Source organism: Epinephelus lanceolatus, chromosome 9, assembly GCF_041903045.1.
Source record: "Epinephelus lanceolatus isolate andai-2023 chromosome 9, ASM4190304v1, whole genome shotgun sequence".
NCBI lineage: Eukaryota > Metazoa > Chordata > Actinopteri > Perciformes > Serranidae > Epinephelus > Epinephelus lanceolatus.
The window spans coordinates 3752501-3773460 of record NC_135742.1 but is presented as its reverse complement, the minus strand read 5'-3'; the positions used below and the strand labels follow the sequence as shown (position 1 = coordinate 3773460).

General features: G+C 41.6%; 2 protein-coding genes across 2 annotated transcripts in view; one reads left to right on the top strand and one right to left on the bottom strand.

Annotated features, from left to right (window-relative positions):
• Positions 1 to 627: 627 nt before the first annotated feature.
• On the bottom strand, positions 628 to 2114 carry LOC144464339 (uncharacterized). The gene is made up of 4 exons (XM_078171066.1): positions 2014 to 2114; positions 1493 to 1775; positions 1139 to 1319; positions 628 to 683 (listed from the first exon to the last, which is right to left on the bottom strand). The coding sequence occupies exons 1-4, from the start codon at positions 2097 to 2099 to the stop codon at positions 628 to 630; spliced, it is 606 nt and encodes a 201-aa protein (XP_078027192.1). The 5' UTR covers positions 2100 to 2114.
• A 6-nt stretch (positions 2115 to 2120) lies between these two features.
• Positions 2121 to 20960, top strand: part of LOC117252548 (L-amino-acid oxidase-like) — a 19951-nt gene continuing 1111 nt past the window's right edge. Inside the window, exons 1-8 of the mRNA XM_078171065.1 lie at positions 2121 to 2264; positions 10803 to 10893; positions 11093 to 11316; positions 12455 to 12567; positions 12795 to 12996; positions 15461 to 15529; positions 16505 to 16641; positions 18541 to 20960. The exon at positions 18541 to 20960 is cut by the window's right edge and continues 1111 nt beyond it. Coding sequence (XP_078027191.1) covers positions 2121 to 2264; positions 10803 to 10893; positions 11093 to 11316; positions 12455 to 12567; positions 12795 to 12996; positions 15461 to 15529; positions 16505 to 16641; positions 18541 to 19333 — 1773 coding nt within the window. The 3' untranslated portion in view covers positions 19334 to 20960. The remainder of the gene's footprint in view (positions 2265 to 10802; positions 10894 to 11092; positions 11317 to 12454; positions 12568 to 12794; positions 12997 to 15460; positions 15530 to 16504; positions 16642 to 18540) is intronic.

Sequence of the window (20960 nt, the reverse complement as noted above, 5' to 3'; positions counted from 1 at the left end):
GCTTCAAACTAAGTCCCTTTCTCATATAAATAGTCAAGGCCCCCAAACACAAGTTTCCTTCTCAATTGCTTTGGCTCATTTCTTGAAACAGAACTGACATTCTCCAAGCTCTACATGCATTTGCCAAAATAGCCTGGATGGTTCAGCACAACACCATGGCTCACCTGCAAAAGGTCATATCTCTCCCAAAACAGTTAACTCATGTGTCAAAACTAAGCCATTTTCTCATATAAATAGTCAATGGCCCCAAAATGCAAAGTCTCTTTGGCATTGTGTAAGCACTGTTGGTCAAAATGTTTAGATGTTTTGTCACTATGGCAGTGGACCATGGAAATATCACTTATGTCACATTTCAATCTTGGTCCAGACCATTCACTGACAATGAATGGTTACTGTAATTGATGCCTTTTGTCTAGCTACCAGAAATCAAACTGTATCAAACTGAAAAAAATGATGGACCTACACTGTCATGGAAATTGTTACTGTATTTTTATTCACAAACATAAAGTAACTGCCAAACATCACAGTAAAAAGAAAATGTATACAACAAAATATACTGTACTGTAAACACATCAACACAAAAAAAGGAAAATTATATGCAATATCGTTCACACCAGTAACTCCACCTCAATGGTCGTCCTCCTCATCCTCACTCTCGTGGTCGTCCTCTCTCTGCTGTCTGTCTGGCCACAGATTTTCATCCACATCACACCTGATATTCTCCCTTACGATGCAACGGGGGAAGAATCTACGTGCATGCCGCAACCATCCCCTGCACTGATCTGCTGTGACATTGTCACAGCAAGCATCCATTGCTTCAAGCAGGGACCTCTGGTTCTGAGCCTGATGCTCATACACCCCTCACCTCCAAGCAGAGAAAAATTCCTCAATTGGATTGAGAAATGGGGAGTAAGGTGGTAGGAGCACCATTAGCAGTCTTGGGTGGGCAGTGAACCAGGCCCTGATGAGCGGGCTGCGGTGGAAGCTGACATTGTCCCACACAACTACAAACTTTGACAAGTGAGGCCCTACCAAACCTCTCTCATTTTCTGGGATGAGATCTGAATAAAGGTGATCCAAAAGAACAGGAGCTTTCGGGTATTGTATGGGCCAAGTGTGGGAATGTGGGTGGCCACACCATTTTCAGAAATGGCAGCACACATTGTTATATTGCCCCCACGCTGGCCTGGGACATCCACCGTGGCCCGGTGGCCAATAATATTCCGGCCACGTCTTCTTCCTTTGGCCAGGTTGAAGCCGGCTTCATCCACGAAAACAAGGGTGTGAGGAGTCTCATTCCCCTCCAATGCCATTATTCTCTATAATACAGTACAACAAAATATCAAATCAGTTATACGGTAGAAACATACCATAACAGCAAATTACATAGGAATGTTTTGTGTTCTCCACCAAAAGTTCAATATAGTGGCCTCTGTGCTTTACTGTAAACAGGTTATAATGATAGATAACCAGTAACACACCACTGACTTACATTTACATACTGGAACTGCAGCTCTTTCACTCTATCAGAGTTTCTCTCAAATGGTACCCTGTAGAGCTGTTTCATGCTCATCTCATGCTTCTTCAATACCCTGTCTATTGTTGATATGCTGATAGTGTTGATGTTCTGGAATATTAGATTGTCCTGTATTATGGTATTACAGATCTCTCTTAGTGTGATGGCATTATTTGCCATCACTATATTGCAGATCTCCTGTTCTTGTTCTCGGCTGAGTAGTGTTCTTCTGCCACCAGTACGAGGTTGTCGTCCAATCCTAGACATAGAATTCACAAATAGACAATATTACCATTTGTATTGTGATGCACTGTCCTGTCCTGTAGACCTACTGTATGAATTTCTCACAGAATGAGTTACCAATTGTACTGTTGTTTTACTGTTACGTAATGTACTGAAATTCTACTGTAATGCATTGCTGTACAGTAATTGGAATACTATTGTAAACTGTACTATCAATACAGTAATTCCATTGTTGAATGAGTACATAGGCCTACCTGTTTTCCCTGCGGAAGGTTTGGATGATAGAAGACACTGTAGATCTGGGCACATTCGGCTGAACGCGACGACCTGCCTCTGCCATTGTGAGGCCATGATTGATCACATGGTCAACAAGTGTAGCCCGAATTTCATCTGGAACGGCATGGTGTCTTCGTGTCCCTCGCCCTCTTCCACCTACTCCACCACCATGCACCCTTACTCCTCCTCCTCCTCCTCTTCTTCTTCCTCTTCCTCGAGCAGGCAGTTGGTCATTGTTTACCTGGCCAGGTGCCTCCATGTTCAGAAATTGTATTGATTCTGGTCAAGCTCTATATGTATGTTTGGCAAAAATCATACTCATGGATAGCACCTGTCAGGTAACTAAACATACCATTTGATTGGTCATGTGTTACACACCCCCTTTATTAGTCAAGTTCTAGATTCACCTGAGTCAATTTATCAATCAGCAAAAGATATTCATATCATGTAATGTGATGTCATACATGGTATTATGTTCCTGACTAATTTTGACAATTGAATGAACTCCTGTGCATGTGATGGCTGACACAATGAAATAATGCTGACATGTTTTGGAGAGTAAAACCATCTGACTGACAATCAACAGTTAGTTTAGATCAGCAAGATATATACAATTGGTAATTGTGCTAACTGTAGGCAACTGTAATCAATCATTTGCAAAGTGTGCTAAGACATTTGCAATTTGTTGAAAGGAATGAGAATTTGAAATCTGTTGTGAAGAAGTGCCCAGTGGTTTGGAGGGTTGTCCATGTTGTTTTGAGAATGTAATTTCTGTTTCAAGAAATGAGCCAAACCAATCGAGAAAAACTGTAAAAGATCGTCAGACTTATATATCAGTTTGTTCTCAGTCTCCAATTGTTTTAATTATGATAGATTGATTTATTAAAATGCTTTACAGGTGAATGTAATGTGTGTGTGTGTGTGTGTGTGTGTGTGTGTGTGTGTATTTGCGCATTTTGTGCTTGTTTTTCTCAGTCCACAACTCTTTCTCGAGATCCTGCCAAGTATGTAACTAGTATTTTGCAAGTTTGATTTCCAGAGAAAATAAATCCACACCCTCTCTCACGGTTGTGAAACCTGGCACAAGAAAGGAAGCTTTAATGAAAGTTCACTAAGGACTCAGGTTTCTGTGTGTACGTGTTGCATGTGATTTCCTCATTCTGCACCTCCTCATCAAGCTGCTGCCAAGAACATTGTCAGAATTTTTTAGGTCAGTGTTTCACAGAAATTCAGTCAAGACCTGGGAGAGTACACACACCTTCCCTCGGGGGTTAAGAAACCTGGCACAAGACAGGGAGCTCTAGTGAAAGGTGACCCAGGGCAACCATACTTTCTCATGCTGAGGATTATAATTTATTCCTCATACCACCTGTCGGATGAGGTTACGTAACTAACTGCCAGTAGACTGTAAGGTTTCCAGTCTTGATCTCCAGATGTCAACTGTCAATATTTCTTTTTTGCAACAGGTTATTAAGCAGTATTCAACAAAGTATCTGTAGACTGTGTCAGCATCTGATTATCAGCTAATCAGAGTCAACCTATCTGCTGAAAGTCATCAAGGTGGTGTCAACATATGATCACCCACCACCTCTTCCAACTGATCCCCTTTAGGAGGCCCTAAATGTCCCTGCCCACCAGCCCACCCCTTTTCGACAGTCACGGGCTGGCTTGGTTTGGTTTGGGCCATCAGCCCAACGCGGCAGTGAGTTGCATTTCCATTACAACAGGCTACCTGCTTGAAGTTACACTTCTGTTTTCACAGGAAATGTAGAGTTTGCATACAGTCCCTTTCAAAATAAATGCACTACATAGGTACAACACTGTGGATTGACATTTCTTTCCTGATGTGCACACGCACGTGGTTTGGTTTAGGAAAAAAGAACAGGGTTTGGCTTTATAATCCTTAAAGGAAGCGAACACCTGCCTCCCGGGTGAAAGTCGGTGTTTGTCAGACCCATCTAGCCACCACCACTCCCACCCACCATACTTGGACTTCTGCCTGCTTAAGTTTCGTTGTTGTCCTGCCATGTTTCCCCTGACGCCGACATGCACTGCTAAACAATAATGGGCAAACAAAACAAACAAACAAACAAAAATGAGCTGTTTGATCTTTTCCGCCAATTCACCAACTGGCAAAGTCGGGCTACTTCTAGAAGTGTGTAATTACCCTTCAGCTGCTCTCAGTACCAGTCTGCCTTCAAACACAGGGACCTTGACCTGATAAATATTTAGTTTGCTTCTGCCCGATTACCCTTCAACAATTGACCTCAATGATTTCTTCATCTGAATCATCACCGTGTCTCTTAGAACCCATCCCAACTAGGCTACTTAGAGAAGTCTTACCTTTAGTTAACACTCACATATTAGACATGATCAATATATCTTTATTAACAGGCTATGTACCACAGTCCTTTAAGGTAACTGTGATTAAACCTCTCCTAAAAATCCCAATATCTAATCTTCCCTTTCTTTCAAAGATCCTTGAGAAAGTAGTCGCAGACCAGCTGTGTGATTTTGACAAATTGAATTTAATTGAATTTTGTCCACAATGTAAATTCCTTGTATTGCTGCCATGTCTATCACAGTATTTCTTAAAACCCAAGCTTTCTTGAAAGCTTAGGTCATCCTGAAGCCTCTCTAAGATGGTGGCAACTGAAAAATAATAATAAAAATTGAAAAAAAAAATCACTGATCAGAGTTTTGTTCTCACGCTGCCAGCTCTCTCTTTTGCGCTGATTCACTTTATGTTGGCAGCTCTGACACAAACATCGGATGGGGAGGTTTGTTCAGGGGTGCGTTCCCATCGGCTCATCAGTGACAGCTTAGTGCTCTGGATGTTGTTCACTGCAGAGAGTCCAAGTTTGTGTTGTTTTCCAGGAAGTGTGCTGAGCTTTGAAGCCAGTTTTTGTAGTAGCCACACATTGGAACCGCAGAAAGAGAGCAACTGAACAACTTTAATAGGAATGAATGGGGCCCCGCCCTCAGTGCTGTATCCAAGTATTTTACTACATCCATGTTGTTGTTGTTTTGTTTTTTTTTTGTTTTTTTTTTACAAACACAGATAAAACACCATGAACAAAATTTTGTGGTACTAGTATAGGACTGGTTTGACAATGGGCCTCATGCAAGAAACAAAATACGAACAAATTTTCTCTTATTTTTGTTTATAATCATGGTTTGTTTTTATTTTGTTGGTACCCACTGATTTCTTTGATTCATCAGTGTTTTCCTCTTTTACAAGTGGTCAACAGCACTCTTACCGAAAAAATGCATAAATATCATATAACTGTATTTATGCTTTAGGGTAATTATAATGATTGGTTTATACATTTGTGGGCTAAAGACAAACTACTATACTTGCTCCATTGATCCCAATTACTGTAATTTCAGTTACTGTGTGTCCCTCTGCTGACCAGTGCTGGAATGTAACTAAGCAAATGTACTTACGTACTGTATTCAAGTACTTTATTTGAGGTACTTTTACTTTACTTGAGTATTTTAATCTCATCCCACTTTATACTTCTACTACACGACACTTCAAAGAGAAATATTGTACTCTTTACTCCACTACGATTTAGTCCATAGCCATTGGTAGCTTTGTCACCTTCTACCTATGTCAGTCCTCAATGCCTATGTGCAGTTTCACATAGATTGACCACGTCAGTGAGTAGAAAAACGGGGGACAGACAGAATGACTGACTGACAGAATGACACAATGACAGTTTCCGTGATTATGTACAGCATACCATACCATGACTTAGTCATACCAAACATTAGAAAACACCAACATTGGTCCACAGGGGGAGCCACAGCGATCGGTCGCATTTTAGCCATTTTGAAGCATTTTTCTGTTGTTATAGCGCCACCCAGTTGCCAATTAGAGTTCAATTTCTCCAGACACCTTGAGGCGTCCTGTTCTACATATCTACCAAGTTTAGTAAAAGTCCATATGGCGGTTAGGCCTAGATAAGAAATGAGCTCTCTAGCGCCCCCATTTTGTTTGATGGGGTCAATAATGGAGGGGTCCCCTCAGATTATGTGTGGTCATATGCCTACAAAGTTGCGTGGTGATGGGTGAAACCCTTGAGATGTTATACACCTTTATGTGATGAGCCACGCCCTACGCAATATTCATTGCCTTATAGAAGCTCAGTTTTAGTAAGTTTTCCAACTTTTGCCAAGAGGGAACTTTAGATATTGCTCCCTAGATTATGTTCACCCAGTTTCATGCAGATGGCTCAAACTTCCTAGGAAGAGATCCATTTGAAGTGTTTTTCAAAGAATTCAAAATGGCGGAAAATCTATATAAGTGGAAGTTATGGGTTCTTGAGGCAAATGTGTTCCTCATGAGGAGAGGCATCTCTGTGCAAAGTTTCATGTCTCTACCACATACGGGGCATGAGATATGCCCATTCAAAGTTTGACATTTCATTCGGTTGCTATAGCGCCCCCCTTTGGCCAATTGATGTAATATTGCTTCATTGGCATCCTCCCATGACCCTCTACCACTGTGCCAAATTTCACATGGATTGACCAAGTCAGCGAGGAGAAAAACATGGAACACACACACACAGAGTTTTCGTCATTATATAGTAAGATAAAAATATTTTGTCCACTTGGCCCAGGATTTAATGACCACATTTTTCTGAGGACAAAGAGTAAAGGTAATCCTTTCCATAACATAAATATCATTTATAATCCCTGTCCACTGCTCTATTGTGGGGGGTTCAGGAAGCAGCCAGCGCCTTGTAAGGGCTTTCAGCAAGCAGATGTCAAAATACCAAACATATATTTGTCAGAACACTTTGCCTTAGAATCAGTACATCCTAAAAATAATGTAGAAAATTGCAAAGGAAGATCAGTGTTAAGTATCTTTCTTAGTGCTTCATGAAATTCTGCCCAGACAGGCCTGATCACAGGACACTCCCAGAATACATGCCAGGGATTGGCTTCCTGACACCCACACAGTCTCCAACATTTAGTGTCCCTTCAGCAAATTTCCACTGGAATTTACAAATTGCCACCCAGTCCTCATTTGATATTTCCCTTTTTTTTTAAAAGAATATATTCTGTAGTGTAGGGTTTTCTTGTCATAAGGCCTTTAAGGAGTTTAGAGATAACACCAAACATTCTTAACTATCTAAAACTGCTCTTTCCCAGGTGAGGTGAATGATGAATCCCACTTGATCATGTCAACTATTAGCAGAGACAACGCCCCCTAAACATGGAATGAGGGCAGGTAATGTGCCGGGTGCAAAGACTCTGGCACGTGCCCAAGAACTGGAGAAATACCACCAAACAAGTCTGTAAAAGAAGAACTTTAACTTGCTGTTAAATAAACTCAATGTAAAAGTGATTTTTCAGAGTGTCAGTACTGGTGTTACAGGAAAATCAAAAACCCAGCAATAACAACACATTTGCCATGTCAGCAGCAGGAGGAAGTATTCAGATCCTTTATTTGAGTAAAAATATTCTATATTCTATAGATATATATTTACTTGTAAAGAGCTCTGCATTAAGAATGTTACTTAACTAATATCATGTAAGTACAATCAGTGCTAAATTATCTACTATATAATGATGAAAACTCTGTCTGTGTCTGTTCTATGTTTTTCTCCTCACTGACTTGGTCAATCCATGTGAAATTTGGCACAGTGGTAGAGGGTCATGGGAGGATGCCAATGAAGCAATATTACATCAATTGGCCAAAGGGGGGCGCTATAGCAACCCATTGAAATGTCAAACTTTGAATGGGCATATCTCATGCCCCGTATGTGGTAGAGACATGAAACTTTGCACAGAGATGCCTCTCCTCATGAGGAACACATTTGCCTCAAGAACCCATAACTTCCGCTTATATAGATTTTCCGCCATTTTGAATTTTTTGAAAAACACTTCAAATGGATCTCTTCCTAGGAAGTTTGAGCGATCTGCATGAAACTGGGTGAACATAATCTAGGGACCAATATCTAAAGTTCCCTCTTGGCAAAAGTTGGAAAACTTACTAAAACTGAGCTTCTATAAGGCAATGAATATTGCGGAGGGCGTGGCTCATCACATAAAAGGTGTATAACATCTCAAGGGTTTCACCCATCACCACGCAACTTTGTAGGCATATGACCACACATAATCTGAGGGGACCCCTCCATTATTGACCCCATCAAACAAAATGGGGGCGCTAGAGAGCTCATTTCTTATCTAGGCCTAACCGCCATATGGATTTTTACTAAACTTGGTAGATATGTAGAACAGGACGCCTCAAGGTGACTGGAGAAATTGAACTCTAATTGGCAACTGGGTGGCGCTATAACAACAAAAAAATGCTTCAAAATGGCTAAAATGCGACCGATCGCTGTGGCTCCCCCTGTGGACCAATGTTGGTTTTTGGTATGACTAAGTCATGGTATGGTATAGGTTAAATACGAGAAACAAAAATGAAATAGGAAAGAAGAAATAAAAATTAAATGGAACAAAATAATAATCTTTTTTTTTTTTTTTTTTTTTTTTTTTTTAAATATAGACAAGATGCTGTCTGCAAGATTATGATGTTGATTCCACAATGTGATCCCTTTATATTAAACAGTGTATTGCCCTCTGAGTGTATAGTGGAATACGTCTGTGGATATTCTCATTTATCCAGGTCAGTTCCATTCTGGCAACAATTAAATCGTAGGCAACTGGACTTTGATTTTGTCTAGAAATATACTGGAATACATGCAAAAATATTGATGAAAGTGATTGGGTAATACGTGACTTTGGTGGATTGCCTTATGACAATGCAGATTTCCATGATATTAATATCAAATATGGTTATGATCCTCAGTTTAGAAAATAGAGGAGAGAATGGAGCCCTAGAAGTTATGTTTTTGGAGTAAGTGGAGCTTAAGGAGTTTGGTGGGGTTTGTATCAGCACAAACAATATTACAGTAGCTTACATACAGGTATATTAAACTAAATATGTAAAACCCTTGTGGCCTGAGTTTGTGGAGGTAACATGAAGAAGACCCAATGGTATTTATTCAGCAAACCTCACTGATTGCTATTTTCTCTCTCTCTCTCTGAAGTGCTTATATGTACACCTTCATCTCTGCCAGGATGTACAAAGTTCTTAATTAAAAATAAATAAATAAATGAATAAAAATTTAAAAAAATTGAACAGCAGGGGAAATTCTAAAAAAAAAAAAAGGACAAATGTTTGGTGCATCTGTAGCCAACTTCTCTTTTTCCAGAAAATTAAGAGAAAATATAAGAGAATTTTAAGAGAATGTTGCTGCATTAGACCCAATAGATATTAACTATTAACTAAGAGAAAACCTTTGACTTTTTCCTTTGTATGTGTAAATGATGTTTTAGAACTGTTAATATACCTGAAAAACAAGTGGAAAAACAATGACCTGTAAAATTATCCTTTTGCTTACCATGACACCAGACTGTTTTCTTTAATCAGTCAACCATCCCAAGACTTCAGAGACACAAGAAAGCAGAAACTACCGAACTAATGAGTTACCCACTAAAGTTTGCCTTTTGCAACAAATCCACAGCTCCTCCATGTTAATATTTACTTTATAGATGCTGCCATGACCTTAGAGCCAGGGCACGGTCAGGGTTCCAGTTCCATTGCAGAATATTTATCTCCTCCAACACAACATGCTCACTGGTCAGTTCAGATGTGAAAATGTCAGACCACAAGAAAGTGAAGCAGGGTAAAAAAGCAGCCGTTCTTCTGCACTCACAATTTGGGGTAAAGTCAGGCAGTCACATTTAAAATACTTTAGTTTATGAATCCCCTAAAACACACAACACTTTGATGATGTACTGTAAAACACTACAGCTTGGTACAGAAATGCTATTAGTGTCTTTAAATCCAAATGTTATCACAGTTCCTCTATTCAAAAGAAACCGTCTGGCAAGTTTTGCCCTTCTTCTCTTTTCATATCGTAAGCTGCGACTGTTAAACTGAGTTTTGGAAGGTAGTCTCCTTCCAGGCATTCATGTTTAGGGAGACACAAAAGTATCCTTTCAATGTAGTCTTTTGATGCAATATGCATTACTGCTTAACTAGTATGTGTTAAAGCTCAAACCACACCAATGAGCAACACCTCACAGAACCTTCAAACCCAACGGCCCAATGCTAAAACACAAGCCAAGCAAAGACGAGGTGAAAGTACAGTGTGTTCAGTGACTCAGCCATGAAGCAGTGAGTATATAAGCCTGAAGGAGACTGGACGTGCATTTGGTGAAGGACACTGGGATGGTGAGTACTTCTCATGGTGCTGTTACCTTAAATTAAGTCTTAAAGTTGTTAAACTGTAAAAATTATGACTGTATTTTTCAATAGATAAAACATACTAGTGATTTAAATTAAAGTTTCCATACATTATAATACAACTCATAAAAGTATGTATAATTAATATCTTTATTCAGATTTTACTCTGATATTAAATTCTACATTTACAAAAATCTATTCCAATGTATTCTTCATCCAGCAAAAGCCATTCTTCCATGTACAGACAATCTGGACATAATGGCTTCACACTGAGGTGTTAAAGTCCTCAAGCTTGTGTTGGTTTTAGGGCTGCCACCCCAAGGCGCAGCTTTTAAAAGAATTTCACATTTATTTTTGTGGCGACTAAACAACCAATAAAATCTTGCCAACTGTGACCTTTCTGGTGGACTAACGTTTGGTCAACTACTGGGGGCAGCCTTAGTTGGTTTAATGCTGTTTTAGAAACTAAGAGTGATTTTGTTCTATGGTTTTAATCTCCAGATGAAGACGTCAGTGTTGCTGCTGCTGGTCTTGACGGCTCTGTCCTCAGCTGGTCCTCTGGACATCAGGGACAACGCAGAGCAGAGAAATGGTAAACACAAACTGGCTTTATGAATTTAGGAAATGGTTAAAAAAAAACAGAATGTAGGGGTATGTTCAGCATAATATGGCTCAAAGAGCAACAAAGAATGAATCTGAGCTGATAAAATACTCAAGCAAATATCAATGAAGGTTAAATACCGTCTGATAGTTTCCTGTTTGATTAAGTAGTGTGTTTGTCTTGTTTCCAGTTGATGCCAGGGTCCCCTTTGTCCCACTAGACCCCGGCTACACTGCTGATGTCAGGCTGAGGAAAGATCTGTCTGAGTGTCTGATTGACACAGACTATGATGAGCTAATGGACACTGTTCAGAAGGGCCTTCCACAAACCAGTACATCTCATCATGTTGTTATTGTCGGCGCAGGCATGGCTGGGCTGACAGCTGCCATGCTACTGCAAGACGCTGGGCACAAGGTACATGCAGCAGGTTCATATGCTATACATGTTATTATAAAAACCAAGGCACAGCAAAAAACATTTTCTGTGCTATCAAAGAGTTTTTTGAGCTGGGGCCAGCCAGTTAACCCACCAGGAGGCCCCTGATATTCTTTTCTAAACCTAATCATGAAAGTCAACAATGAACGCAGGAGGATACCTATCGTGTAATGTGTACCCATGAACAGCACTGACCAAGTGGCGATATGTGACGAGTTGGTATGCTGCATCAAACAACCTGTGGCCTTTGGGACCTCTGATGGTAGGGAGCTAGCAAGGCAGTGTCTTTGGCCATTTTCACACCTATAGCTCGTTTGCTCTGGTCCGATCTGGGGCCAGCTTGTTGAAATGTTGCATATTACTTTGAGTTTTGTTTGAGTCCACAGGACAGCATTTACAAGCAGATCAACCTTTGTGATGTGCAAAGAAACTGCTCTCTAATTGGTCTAACCTTCTGTGTGGGAAAACTCCTGGTAGTAAAGCAAGAGTAAAAGAACCGTTCTGCTCCCGGAATAGATTTACTTGCCGCATTCCAATTTCACAATGCAGGGACAACTATGTGGGTTGATCTTAACCTTGGTCATTGTTGACACCAAACGACAGAGTTTGAAAACGAGGCGCAGCTGGTGCTGGAAAATAACGTGTTGATGTACTGAACTTGCTGAAGGTGCATATCAAGACAGTTAAGGAGGATTAGCTCAGGAAGAGGCACAACTGTTACAGATCGTTGTACAGATTTACAGATCGCAATACACTTGCAAATCTGAATACAGATTTGTAGATTTTTTTACACATTTACATATCTGATTACGCACACACAGATTCTAAATACACATTTGCAGATTTTTGTACGCATTCACAAACTTTATTACGTTTTTGCAAATTATTTTACACATTTACATATCTGATTACGCACACACAGATTGAGATACGCATTTGCAGCTATTTTGCTACCATAATGGCCCCATATATTTTTGAAGATCCATCAGGAGTACCCGTGGTCTGAGACACAGCCTCCATCTGTTTAACACTGATGTGAATAAAGAGGGCAGTAGAACACCACTACCGTTGAAACATTACATGACTGGCCTTACTCGTATTTATCTGCTCTGACAAGGTAACCATATTAGAGGCTAGCGGCCGTGTTGGAGGACGGGTGGAGACCTACAGGAATGAAAAAGAGGGCTGGTATGCTGACCTGGGAGCCATGAGGATCCCAGATTTTCACCAGTGAGTTTCTGTAATTTTTTCAGTTGAGCATTTACATTTAAAACGTGCATGGAGCCCTCCACCATCACAGATTGTATAAAAGGGATGCTTATGTCATGACAATAAAAAGTAGGTTATATCAATAGGTCTTTGGTGAGTGTCAGAGGGATCTGCCTTCATTTATTGTCTCAACACCATTTAGTCACAAGCTTCTGTAACTCTGCCACCATCAATGTCTCTTTCAACAGCATTGTGCACTGGTTTGCTGAAAAGCTGGGGGTCCAGCTCAATGACTTCATCATGTATGACCCAAATACTTTTTACTTTGTGAACGGAGTGCTGGAGAGGACGAGCAGAGTGGAAAGACACCCTGAGATTCTGAAGTACAGCGTGGGGATGGGTGAGAATGGAAAGACAGCCGACCAGCTGCTACAACAAGCTTTTGAGAAGGTAAGGCGGATAAAGGAAGGACAAAGTTAAAGGGCCTCAACTGAAAACAAACCTGTTGCTTTCGCCTTTTTCAATCTACAAGAAAGTTGCACAAATCACACACCCTTGGAAAATAGATGGTGCAGGACCATTCCACAAATTCCGCAAATTGTCAGGGCCAGATGCATGTTAGCATGCTAAATGCTGGCCCATCACCTTAAGCATGGTAGCAACTTATCATGTGTACATGCAACATATTCTCAAGGAATATGTCGCATGTACACATGCATGTCCTTTAAATTTGCACCCCATGAATAATGTTATGTCCTTAACATACAGTTACATAATTAACATTCTAAGGTCTGGGTCTTGTAGTCATTAGCCCTTTTACACTGCCAGATTTTCAGTGAATGTTGGGCCACTGGCCCAGACTCTGGGGTTTTTTCGGACCTAATTGTATTGAGGAGTTTTGCACAGCGGCGACCGGATCTTTGCTCTCAAAACAGTCTCCTTGAGTACATTATTCTGTGCTTTCTTTTGATTTTCACATTGGCTAGTCATCCTGTTTAATTTGTCCTCTGATTAAATCGGAACCGTTGAAACAAGTTGTAGGAAGCCTCTGCAAGTAATTGGTTGCTGGCAGACACTCTGTGCTGCAATAAAATGGTTAATCAGCAGTGTCGTACACTGTAGAGCCGATGCGCTGCTGGTTTTGCCGGCCTGAATAGAATATAATGTCTATAGCCTTACTGTTGTATACAGCCTTTATAGACTGAGCTGAGTAGTGATGCGCGGGTCGACCCGTAACCCGCGGGACCTGCAAATGGACCTGCGGGTCGGGCAGCAGTGATCGTCTGTTAAATCGGTCTGTAAATGATATTTTGACATTATTGACTATTACTGTCATGGCATCCGAAGGTACTGATGCGTTGAGCAGGTCACAGTCTGCGGTCGTTTTCAAAACACACTTGTGTCACGCACTCCAAAAGAAACTTGTTGAAACTTTAAACAATAATTTATTGTACAAAACGGGGGAAACAAACGTTGACAAAAACGGTTCCATAATTCATATTAAATTCAAAAGATAACGAAAAAACAGCTACAAGTTAGAGGGAATAGTGATAAAGTGGTAAAACTTGGCATTGATCCACAGCCTCAGACGGATGCGCTCAAGCGTGCCGTGTGCACAAGCTCAGCAGGCTATACTATATTTTCACATTTTTAACAATGCAATTTAAAAGTTTTGATTTTTATTGATAACCTACATTTACCAACAACAAAAAGACTACATTTAGCACCAAAGAAAATGTAAAATAAATAAATATATTTTAAAAAAAAAAGTAAATAAAAAAACGAATATCGAATACCAAATTTTCATAACGAATACCTACCCATAGAAACAAATATTCGAATATCCGAATATTTGGGTACAGCCCTAACAGAACACTGTAAAGATGAGCAACAGGGGAGACAAGGAATTGCGCGCCCTCCTTGTCCTCGCAAATGAAGAGGCCATTAACCGTCAGATGACGGGGACGGTGAAGGACGGGCCGACTTACGAGAGAATCGCCGAAGGACTGACCAGCCGCGGCTTCCCTCCCACGTCACTGTTTACGTCACATGCTGAGCTACACGTTTTGTTACTTGCTCACGCCCCCCATTGCCCCGAAAAAGGAGCATTCTGTATAAACAAAAGTAGGTAGGTGGCATTTTGCTGCACTCCCCGATTTTGTTTTTATACTGCCAATGCTGAAAAAAGACTGATTGGGCTTTCCTGCAAATTGGCACAACTCCTGTTTAAAAAGGGCTAATGACATTCCTGACCTCCACAGGAGCTTTTAACTCTTTCTTGGCCTTACAGACTGTTATTGATGTACAAAAGTTTTAAACAAATGGCTCCTCTGTTGTGAGGAGGGAGAAAAGCAGTCTAAGTATTTCCATCTGTGTTGATTTGTTTTTTACTCATATTCACACATTCAGTACATTGTTTTACCCTATTTGTTTTTGAAAAGTGCCTGGAAAAAAGTTTTTATAAAAAAGTTAGATACTTTGAATTTGGACTAAGTGATACACCATGCTATGGTCCCATTGTGTTTTCCAGCTAATACCTCCCAGTTCTAATCATCTGAAAAAAATATTCAGGCAAAGATAAAAAAAAAACCAAAACAAAAAAAAAATCAGTGTGTTGTAACTTATTCAACTCAATTATAGAAGCCTGTACAGTGATTCTGACTGTAGGGGAAAACCTTTAGAGTGTTACCTTTGGAATAAGACCATGCATATACATGTACTAAGACTGGAAAAAGAGCACCTTTAATTTTATTTTGGGTTTGCCTTGGATTTGTTTACTTTGTTTCAATGAATGTTCATTGTTCATTACAGACAAATCAAAGTTCAGTATTAAACACTCATTTTAACACCATCAGCACAGTAGATGATTTGACTGGCTTTATCCATGGAAGTAACTTTTTCCTTTTCTTTGTAGGTTAGAGATGAAGTGAGGGCTCATGGCTGCCAAGCTGCTCTGAGAAAATATGACCGTTATTCTTTAAAGGTAAAACACAATGTGATCCACAGTGAGAACACCTTTGAATGAAAGACAACGCTTTGGTAGCATTAATGCTTCACTGCAGTCAGTCACATGATGGGAAATTTATTGTGTTAAAAATTACCAGCACCTCCATAGAGTCCATAATTGTATAAATCCTGTGTTACTGGTCATTCTGTAACCAAAGTGAGAGCTGTGTCTGCATACTCGGCACAATTCAAACATGTTTCCTATGGGTGTGGGCCTCCGCTAGCCTGGAAATCCAGACCCAAATCTAGAAAGGTTTAGGGTCTGGCTATGAGTAATGCAAATAGCCCAACTTGAGGGGCGGCACCAGGCATGCATTTGTAAATATCACTGCACGCAGGATAACACTACGACCAAATCAGAACAATTCACAGAGTGATGTATCCAAAGCGCTACCAGCAGAGCTAACTGGTAGACTAGACTCTTGCCGTATCCGGTCAGCAAAACAGCAAAAACGCCCTTCTTGCAAAGGACAGATTCGAGCGCCGTCTTCTGTTCCTCTTTTAGAGAAAAAGCCAAGTCTAACTCGTTCATTGTAGCGGCCAAAGCCGTTTCAAACAGCTGGTGTTCATCCGTAGCCATCTTGCAATGTTTACTGACTGATTCCGGACTTCGTCGTCGCAGCGCTGTCGTCATCTGTTTAGCTCGCCTCTGGCCCGCCTATATCAGATACACCGATGTGATTGGTGCAGCTCGGCTCCAACGGCATGGGTAATGAGCATCATTACTGATTGCCAGAGTGACTCGCTGAGCAAATTCAAATTGTGCTCTCACGAGAACTTTGGATTTCCAGGGTAGGCCTCCACCAGGGTTGGATTCTGTTTGTGATATTCACGGACACAGCTGTGGGGAGCAGGGGTCTGATTTGAGGACCTCAGGATTGTATGGAAGGCTGGACATCTTGAACTTTCTTTCAGAGTTTCAGAGTGACATGGAATATGTTTTATTTAACAGGACTATCTGAAACAAGAAGCAGGTCTGAGCTCAGAAGCGGTGTGGATGATTGGAGACCTGCTCAATGAACAGAGCCTCATGTATACAGCGCTGAATGAGATGATCTATGAGCAGAGTAACATCAATGACGTGACTAAGTAAGGCCCTACATCCCACACTTAAAACTATTCAAATGGGAATAAAACAAATGAGTCTGATGTTGGCAGCTTTGACCTCAATCATAAATTACACGAATGACTGCAGGTTCCCACTCTGCATCACAATTTATACTCAACAAAAGTTTAAACGCAACACTTGTGTTTTTGCTTTCACAGGTCTAAGGTAAAGATCTAAATATGCAGTTTTACCACACAGCACAATGCTACAGATACTGCAAGTTTTGAGGGAGCGTGTCGTTGTCATGCTGACTACAGGGATGTCCACCAGAGCTGCTGCCTATGAACTGCATGTTCATTTCACTACGATAAGATGTGGTGGCCGTGAATTTCGCACTACCTCCAACCGACCTAAAAACTGCAGACCACATCAGGCGTCTTTACCAGCAGGGTTGTCTGACATCAGCCACCCAGACAGCTGACGCAATGATTGCTTTGCTCGACCAAAGACATTCTGCAGGAACCGTCAGAAACTATCTCAGGAAAGCTCATCTGAATGCTCATCATCCTTACAAGGGTCTTAACCTGACAACAGTCCGTCATCGTAACTGACTTGTGTTGTTGTGAGGCTGGTTGGATGTAGTGCCAAATTTTTGGAAACATCTGCGGAGGCGTCTTATGGAAGTGAAATTAATCTTAGGTTTACAAGCAACAGCTCTGGTGGACATTCCTGCAGTCAGCATGCCCATAACTTGCAACATCTAAGGCATTTTGTTTTGTGATCAAACTGCACATTTTAGAGTGGCCTTTTATTGTGACCACACCAAATCACAAAAGGCCCGTTTCCACTGAAGAAGTTCCTGGTACTATTTGGGGGGCAGGAACTACTACAGGAACGTCCTCTCGTTCGGCCCTCTCAACCGCCGTGTCTCCACTGAGTGGAGTACGAGGAAGGTTCCTGTAAAGTTACGGGCTGCCTCTGGATGTGACGTAATCGTTGCGCGACCATTTTGACCGGGGCGACGTAGGGACGCCGTTAGCCGATAGCAGTGTCTGTAATAACTCACTAAATGGCCCGTGAAAAAAAATATTTTTTCCAGCGGATGTCTTAGTTACAACATGATTGAGCTAACTGGAGTAGTTTCATGTCGTATCCGACAACGGGAGGCTTTTAACAGATGACATCCTGATGTTAGCTTTGCTACTGCTGTTAGCTGATGCTTTCTAGACATCGTGATTTCCCAAAACTGAATAAATACCACACATATCAACACAAAACTGCTTTGCTAGCTCAATCATGTTGTAACTAAGATATCCGCTGGAAAGAATATTTTTTTCACGGGCCATTTAGTGAGGGTTTTTTTACATGGCGGTGGAAGCTATATGAACGAGCTAACCCTCGTCTGCTGAGTTTTAAAAAATGCCGGCTATTTTGTTGCTTTCTGTTGACATCACATCCCTCCTTGAGTATATCCAATCAGCACCAAGTAATCCCCAAGCCCCAGCCAGGAGTCTTTCGGGGCCGTTCTGAGTACCTACTCCGAGGCAGGGACTTGTTTAGCCCCTGTAAAAGTTCCGGAACTCTGTCCTTCGGGGGTGGTTCCTGCAGTGGAGACACGCACCAACGGCCCCGGCCTCGTAAAATTACCCCGAAGTTTCTGCGGTGGAAACGGGCCTAAAAGTAATGATGAATGGTGAAGTAATGATGCTGCTCAATAAGCATCTTGATATGCCACTCCTGTCAGGTGGATGGATTACCTTGGAAGAGGAGAAGTGCTCACTAACATGGCTTTTTAACAAATTTGTGACCAAAATTTGATTTTCATTCAGTGTACAGGCCTATATTTAACTTAACATACCCTTGCTAAAATTGCAAATTTGAACCCCCTCTCTACAAGAGTTCATTTAATAAGAGTATCCATTTTTATTTTTGTTTTTAAGGTACAAGGAGGTATCTGGTGGGTCGGACAGTCTTCCCACAGCTTTTCTTCCTTTCCTCAATGACTGCGATATTCTTCTCAACTCAAAGGTCAAACGCATCAGCCACTCAAATAAAAGTGTAACTGTATCGTACCAGGCAGGCCAACAGCCCTCTCTTACTCACCTTTCCGCTGATGCTGTCCTGGTAACAACCACAGCCAAAGCAGCCCTGTTCATGGACTTTGAACCACCTCTCTCCATCCAAAAGATGGAGGCACTGAGGGCGGTCCACTACGACAGCTCCACCAAAATCATCCTCACCTTTAGTGAGAAGTTCTGGGAGAAGGACGGCATCCGAGGAGGAAAGAGCATCACAGACCTCCCATCTCGTTTTATCTACTACCCCAGCCACAGTTTCCCCACAAATGAGACCGTTGGCGTCCTCCTGGCCTCCTACACCTGGTCTGATGACTCCCTCCTCTTCCTAGGTGCGAGCAATGACGACCTGAAAGAGCTGGCTCTGAGAGATTTGGCAAAGATCCACGGTGAGCACATTAGGTCTCTCTGCACAGGTGTGGTGGTGAAGAAGTGGAGTGAAGATCCACACAGCTTAGGCGCCTTCACTTGCTTCACACCCTACCAACATTTAGAGTACGCCAAAGAGCTCTTCAGAAGTGAAGGCAGGGTGTACTTTGCTGGTGAACACACAGCCTTGCCTCATGCTTGGATGGAGACAGCTATGAAATCTGCAATCAGGGCTGCTACCCGCATTAATGATGAGTCAGCTACGCAACTACATGGCTATGCTCCGTAGACTCTCATGCACTCGTTAAAAGTGTAGTTAGCTAGCTAGCCAGCTAGCTACTGAAGGTAAAGCCTTCCGAATGTATACACACACTAGTTTTGCTTTTTAATGATCATAACCGTGAATAAAGGCATGGGCATAGTGGACGCGGGGTACGCGTGGGACATGTCCCCCTCGCTTCCCGTATCTGTGCCCTCTGTCCCCCGCACTTTTTACAGCCATTACAACCGTTGAATTCGTTTTTAACATGTGGTACCGTGTTTTTCCAAGCTGTCTTTAAACGCACCATGAGTAGGCGGCGCCAGGCGGCACACACATGCTGTGGCATTGTGCTCTGAATCAATCGCACAGGTTTGCTGCTGGGCAGTGCTGCTGTGTTAACTATGTTCAGCAAACCAGCCAGCAAGAAGCAAAAAACCTTGCACAGTTTATTCCAAACAAACCGTGTAAGTTGAGTAATGCTGTTGCATGTAGATAATGTTAGTTAAATGATGACTAATTACTAGAAGCCAATAAGTTAAGCTAGTTAACAAGGATACTAACATTATTGTTACCTATGTTAAATCACTTGCTAGCTAGTTTCATGCTAGGAATAAACCCACTCCTCCTTAATTTCTGCGCAGAACTTGTGCTCACTATTGCTTTGCACATATTTTTTTAATCTTTATTGCCACAATAGAAAGAGCAGGGTCAGGGAGGAGACAGTGGACCAGAGGCCAGCAAGGATGATCATGCAGGGTCTTCACAGGTGAGGAGAGATTATAACTGGCTGAGAGAAATTATCTATAGCATAAAAGTGACTTTGAGGTTAATTTCCACAGGTATGTCACCACTACTATTCTTAATTCTATTTCAAAATTTTGCTTTCCACATTTATTGTCTATATTATTGCAAAAGATTGAAGAGGGACAGGGAGAAACCAGGCAGGTATTTGGCACATAATTATCTGGCAACTTACCCTGTAGATGCTCGAGGGTCATTCTGTGTCAAGTCATCCAGAGTTTGGAAGCTAAAGCTTTAGACTTTGATAGTATATGATTTTAAAGAGCTAAAGTCAGTCCCCTGGTGTTGTACTGTGGCTATGTGGGTCTTTAGCCATTAAGGAGAGGTGCAATTGAATGCGAGGGGATGATAAATCACTCAATAGACCTCTGAAATGATGGCTACGCCTCTGCCATTCACGCTGCTCCTTGTTACTCTATGGGTCCGTCCCAAGTCTCTTAAATTACTGCTAGTTATCTTACCTAGCCGACTTTGCTAGCTGTTTAGCCCCTTCCACCTAGGAAAAAATGCGACGAGCTAGTGCTAGGAGCGATGAGCGAGCATTGTCGGTTTAAGAGACATGAGACGTCCTTTCCACTGAAGTGTCACGTGAAGCGACGCCCATTCCTGATGACAGCGGCACCGCTGGATCTGCTCCGTAAAGCAGCCAGCGTCTGGCGTTACTATGGGTACATCCCAAGTCTCATTATATTTGCTGACCAAAACAGTAGCCCCCACCCCCCGCCATCATGACTCTGGTCACACACTTTTGCATGTAGCATTATCAACAGTCCGATGAACAACGCAACGGGTTGTGACTGAAATAAACCTAATTGCAACATAACAATCTTGCATGAAAGAATGCATGTACTGT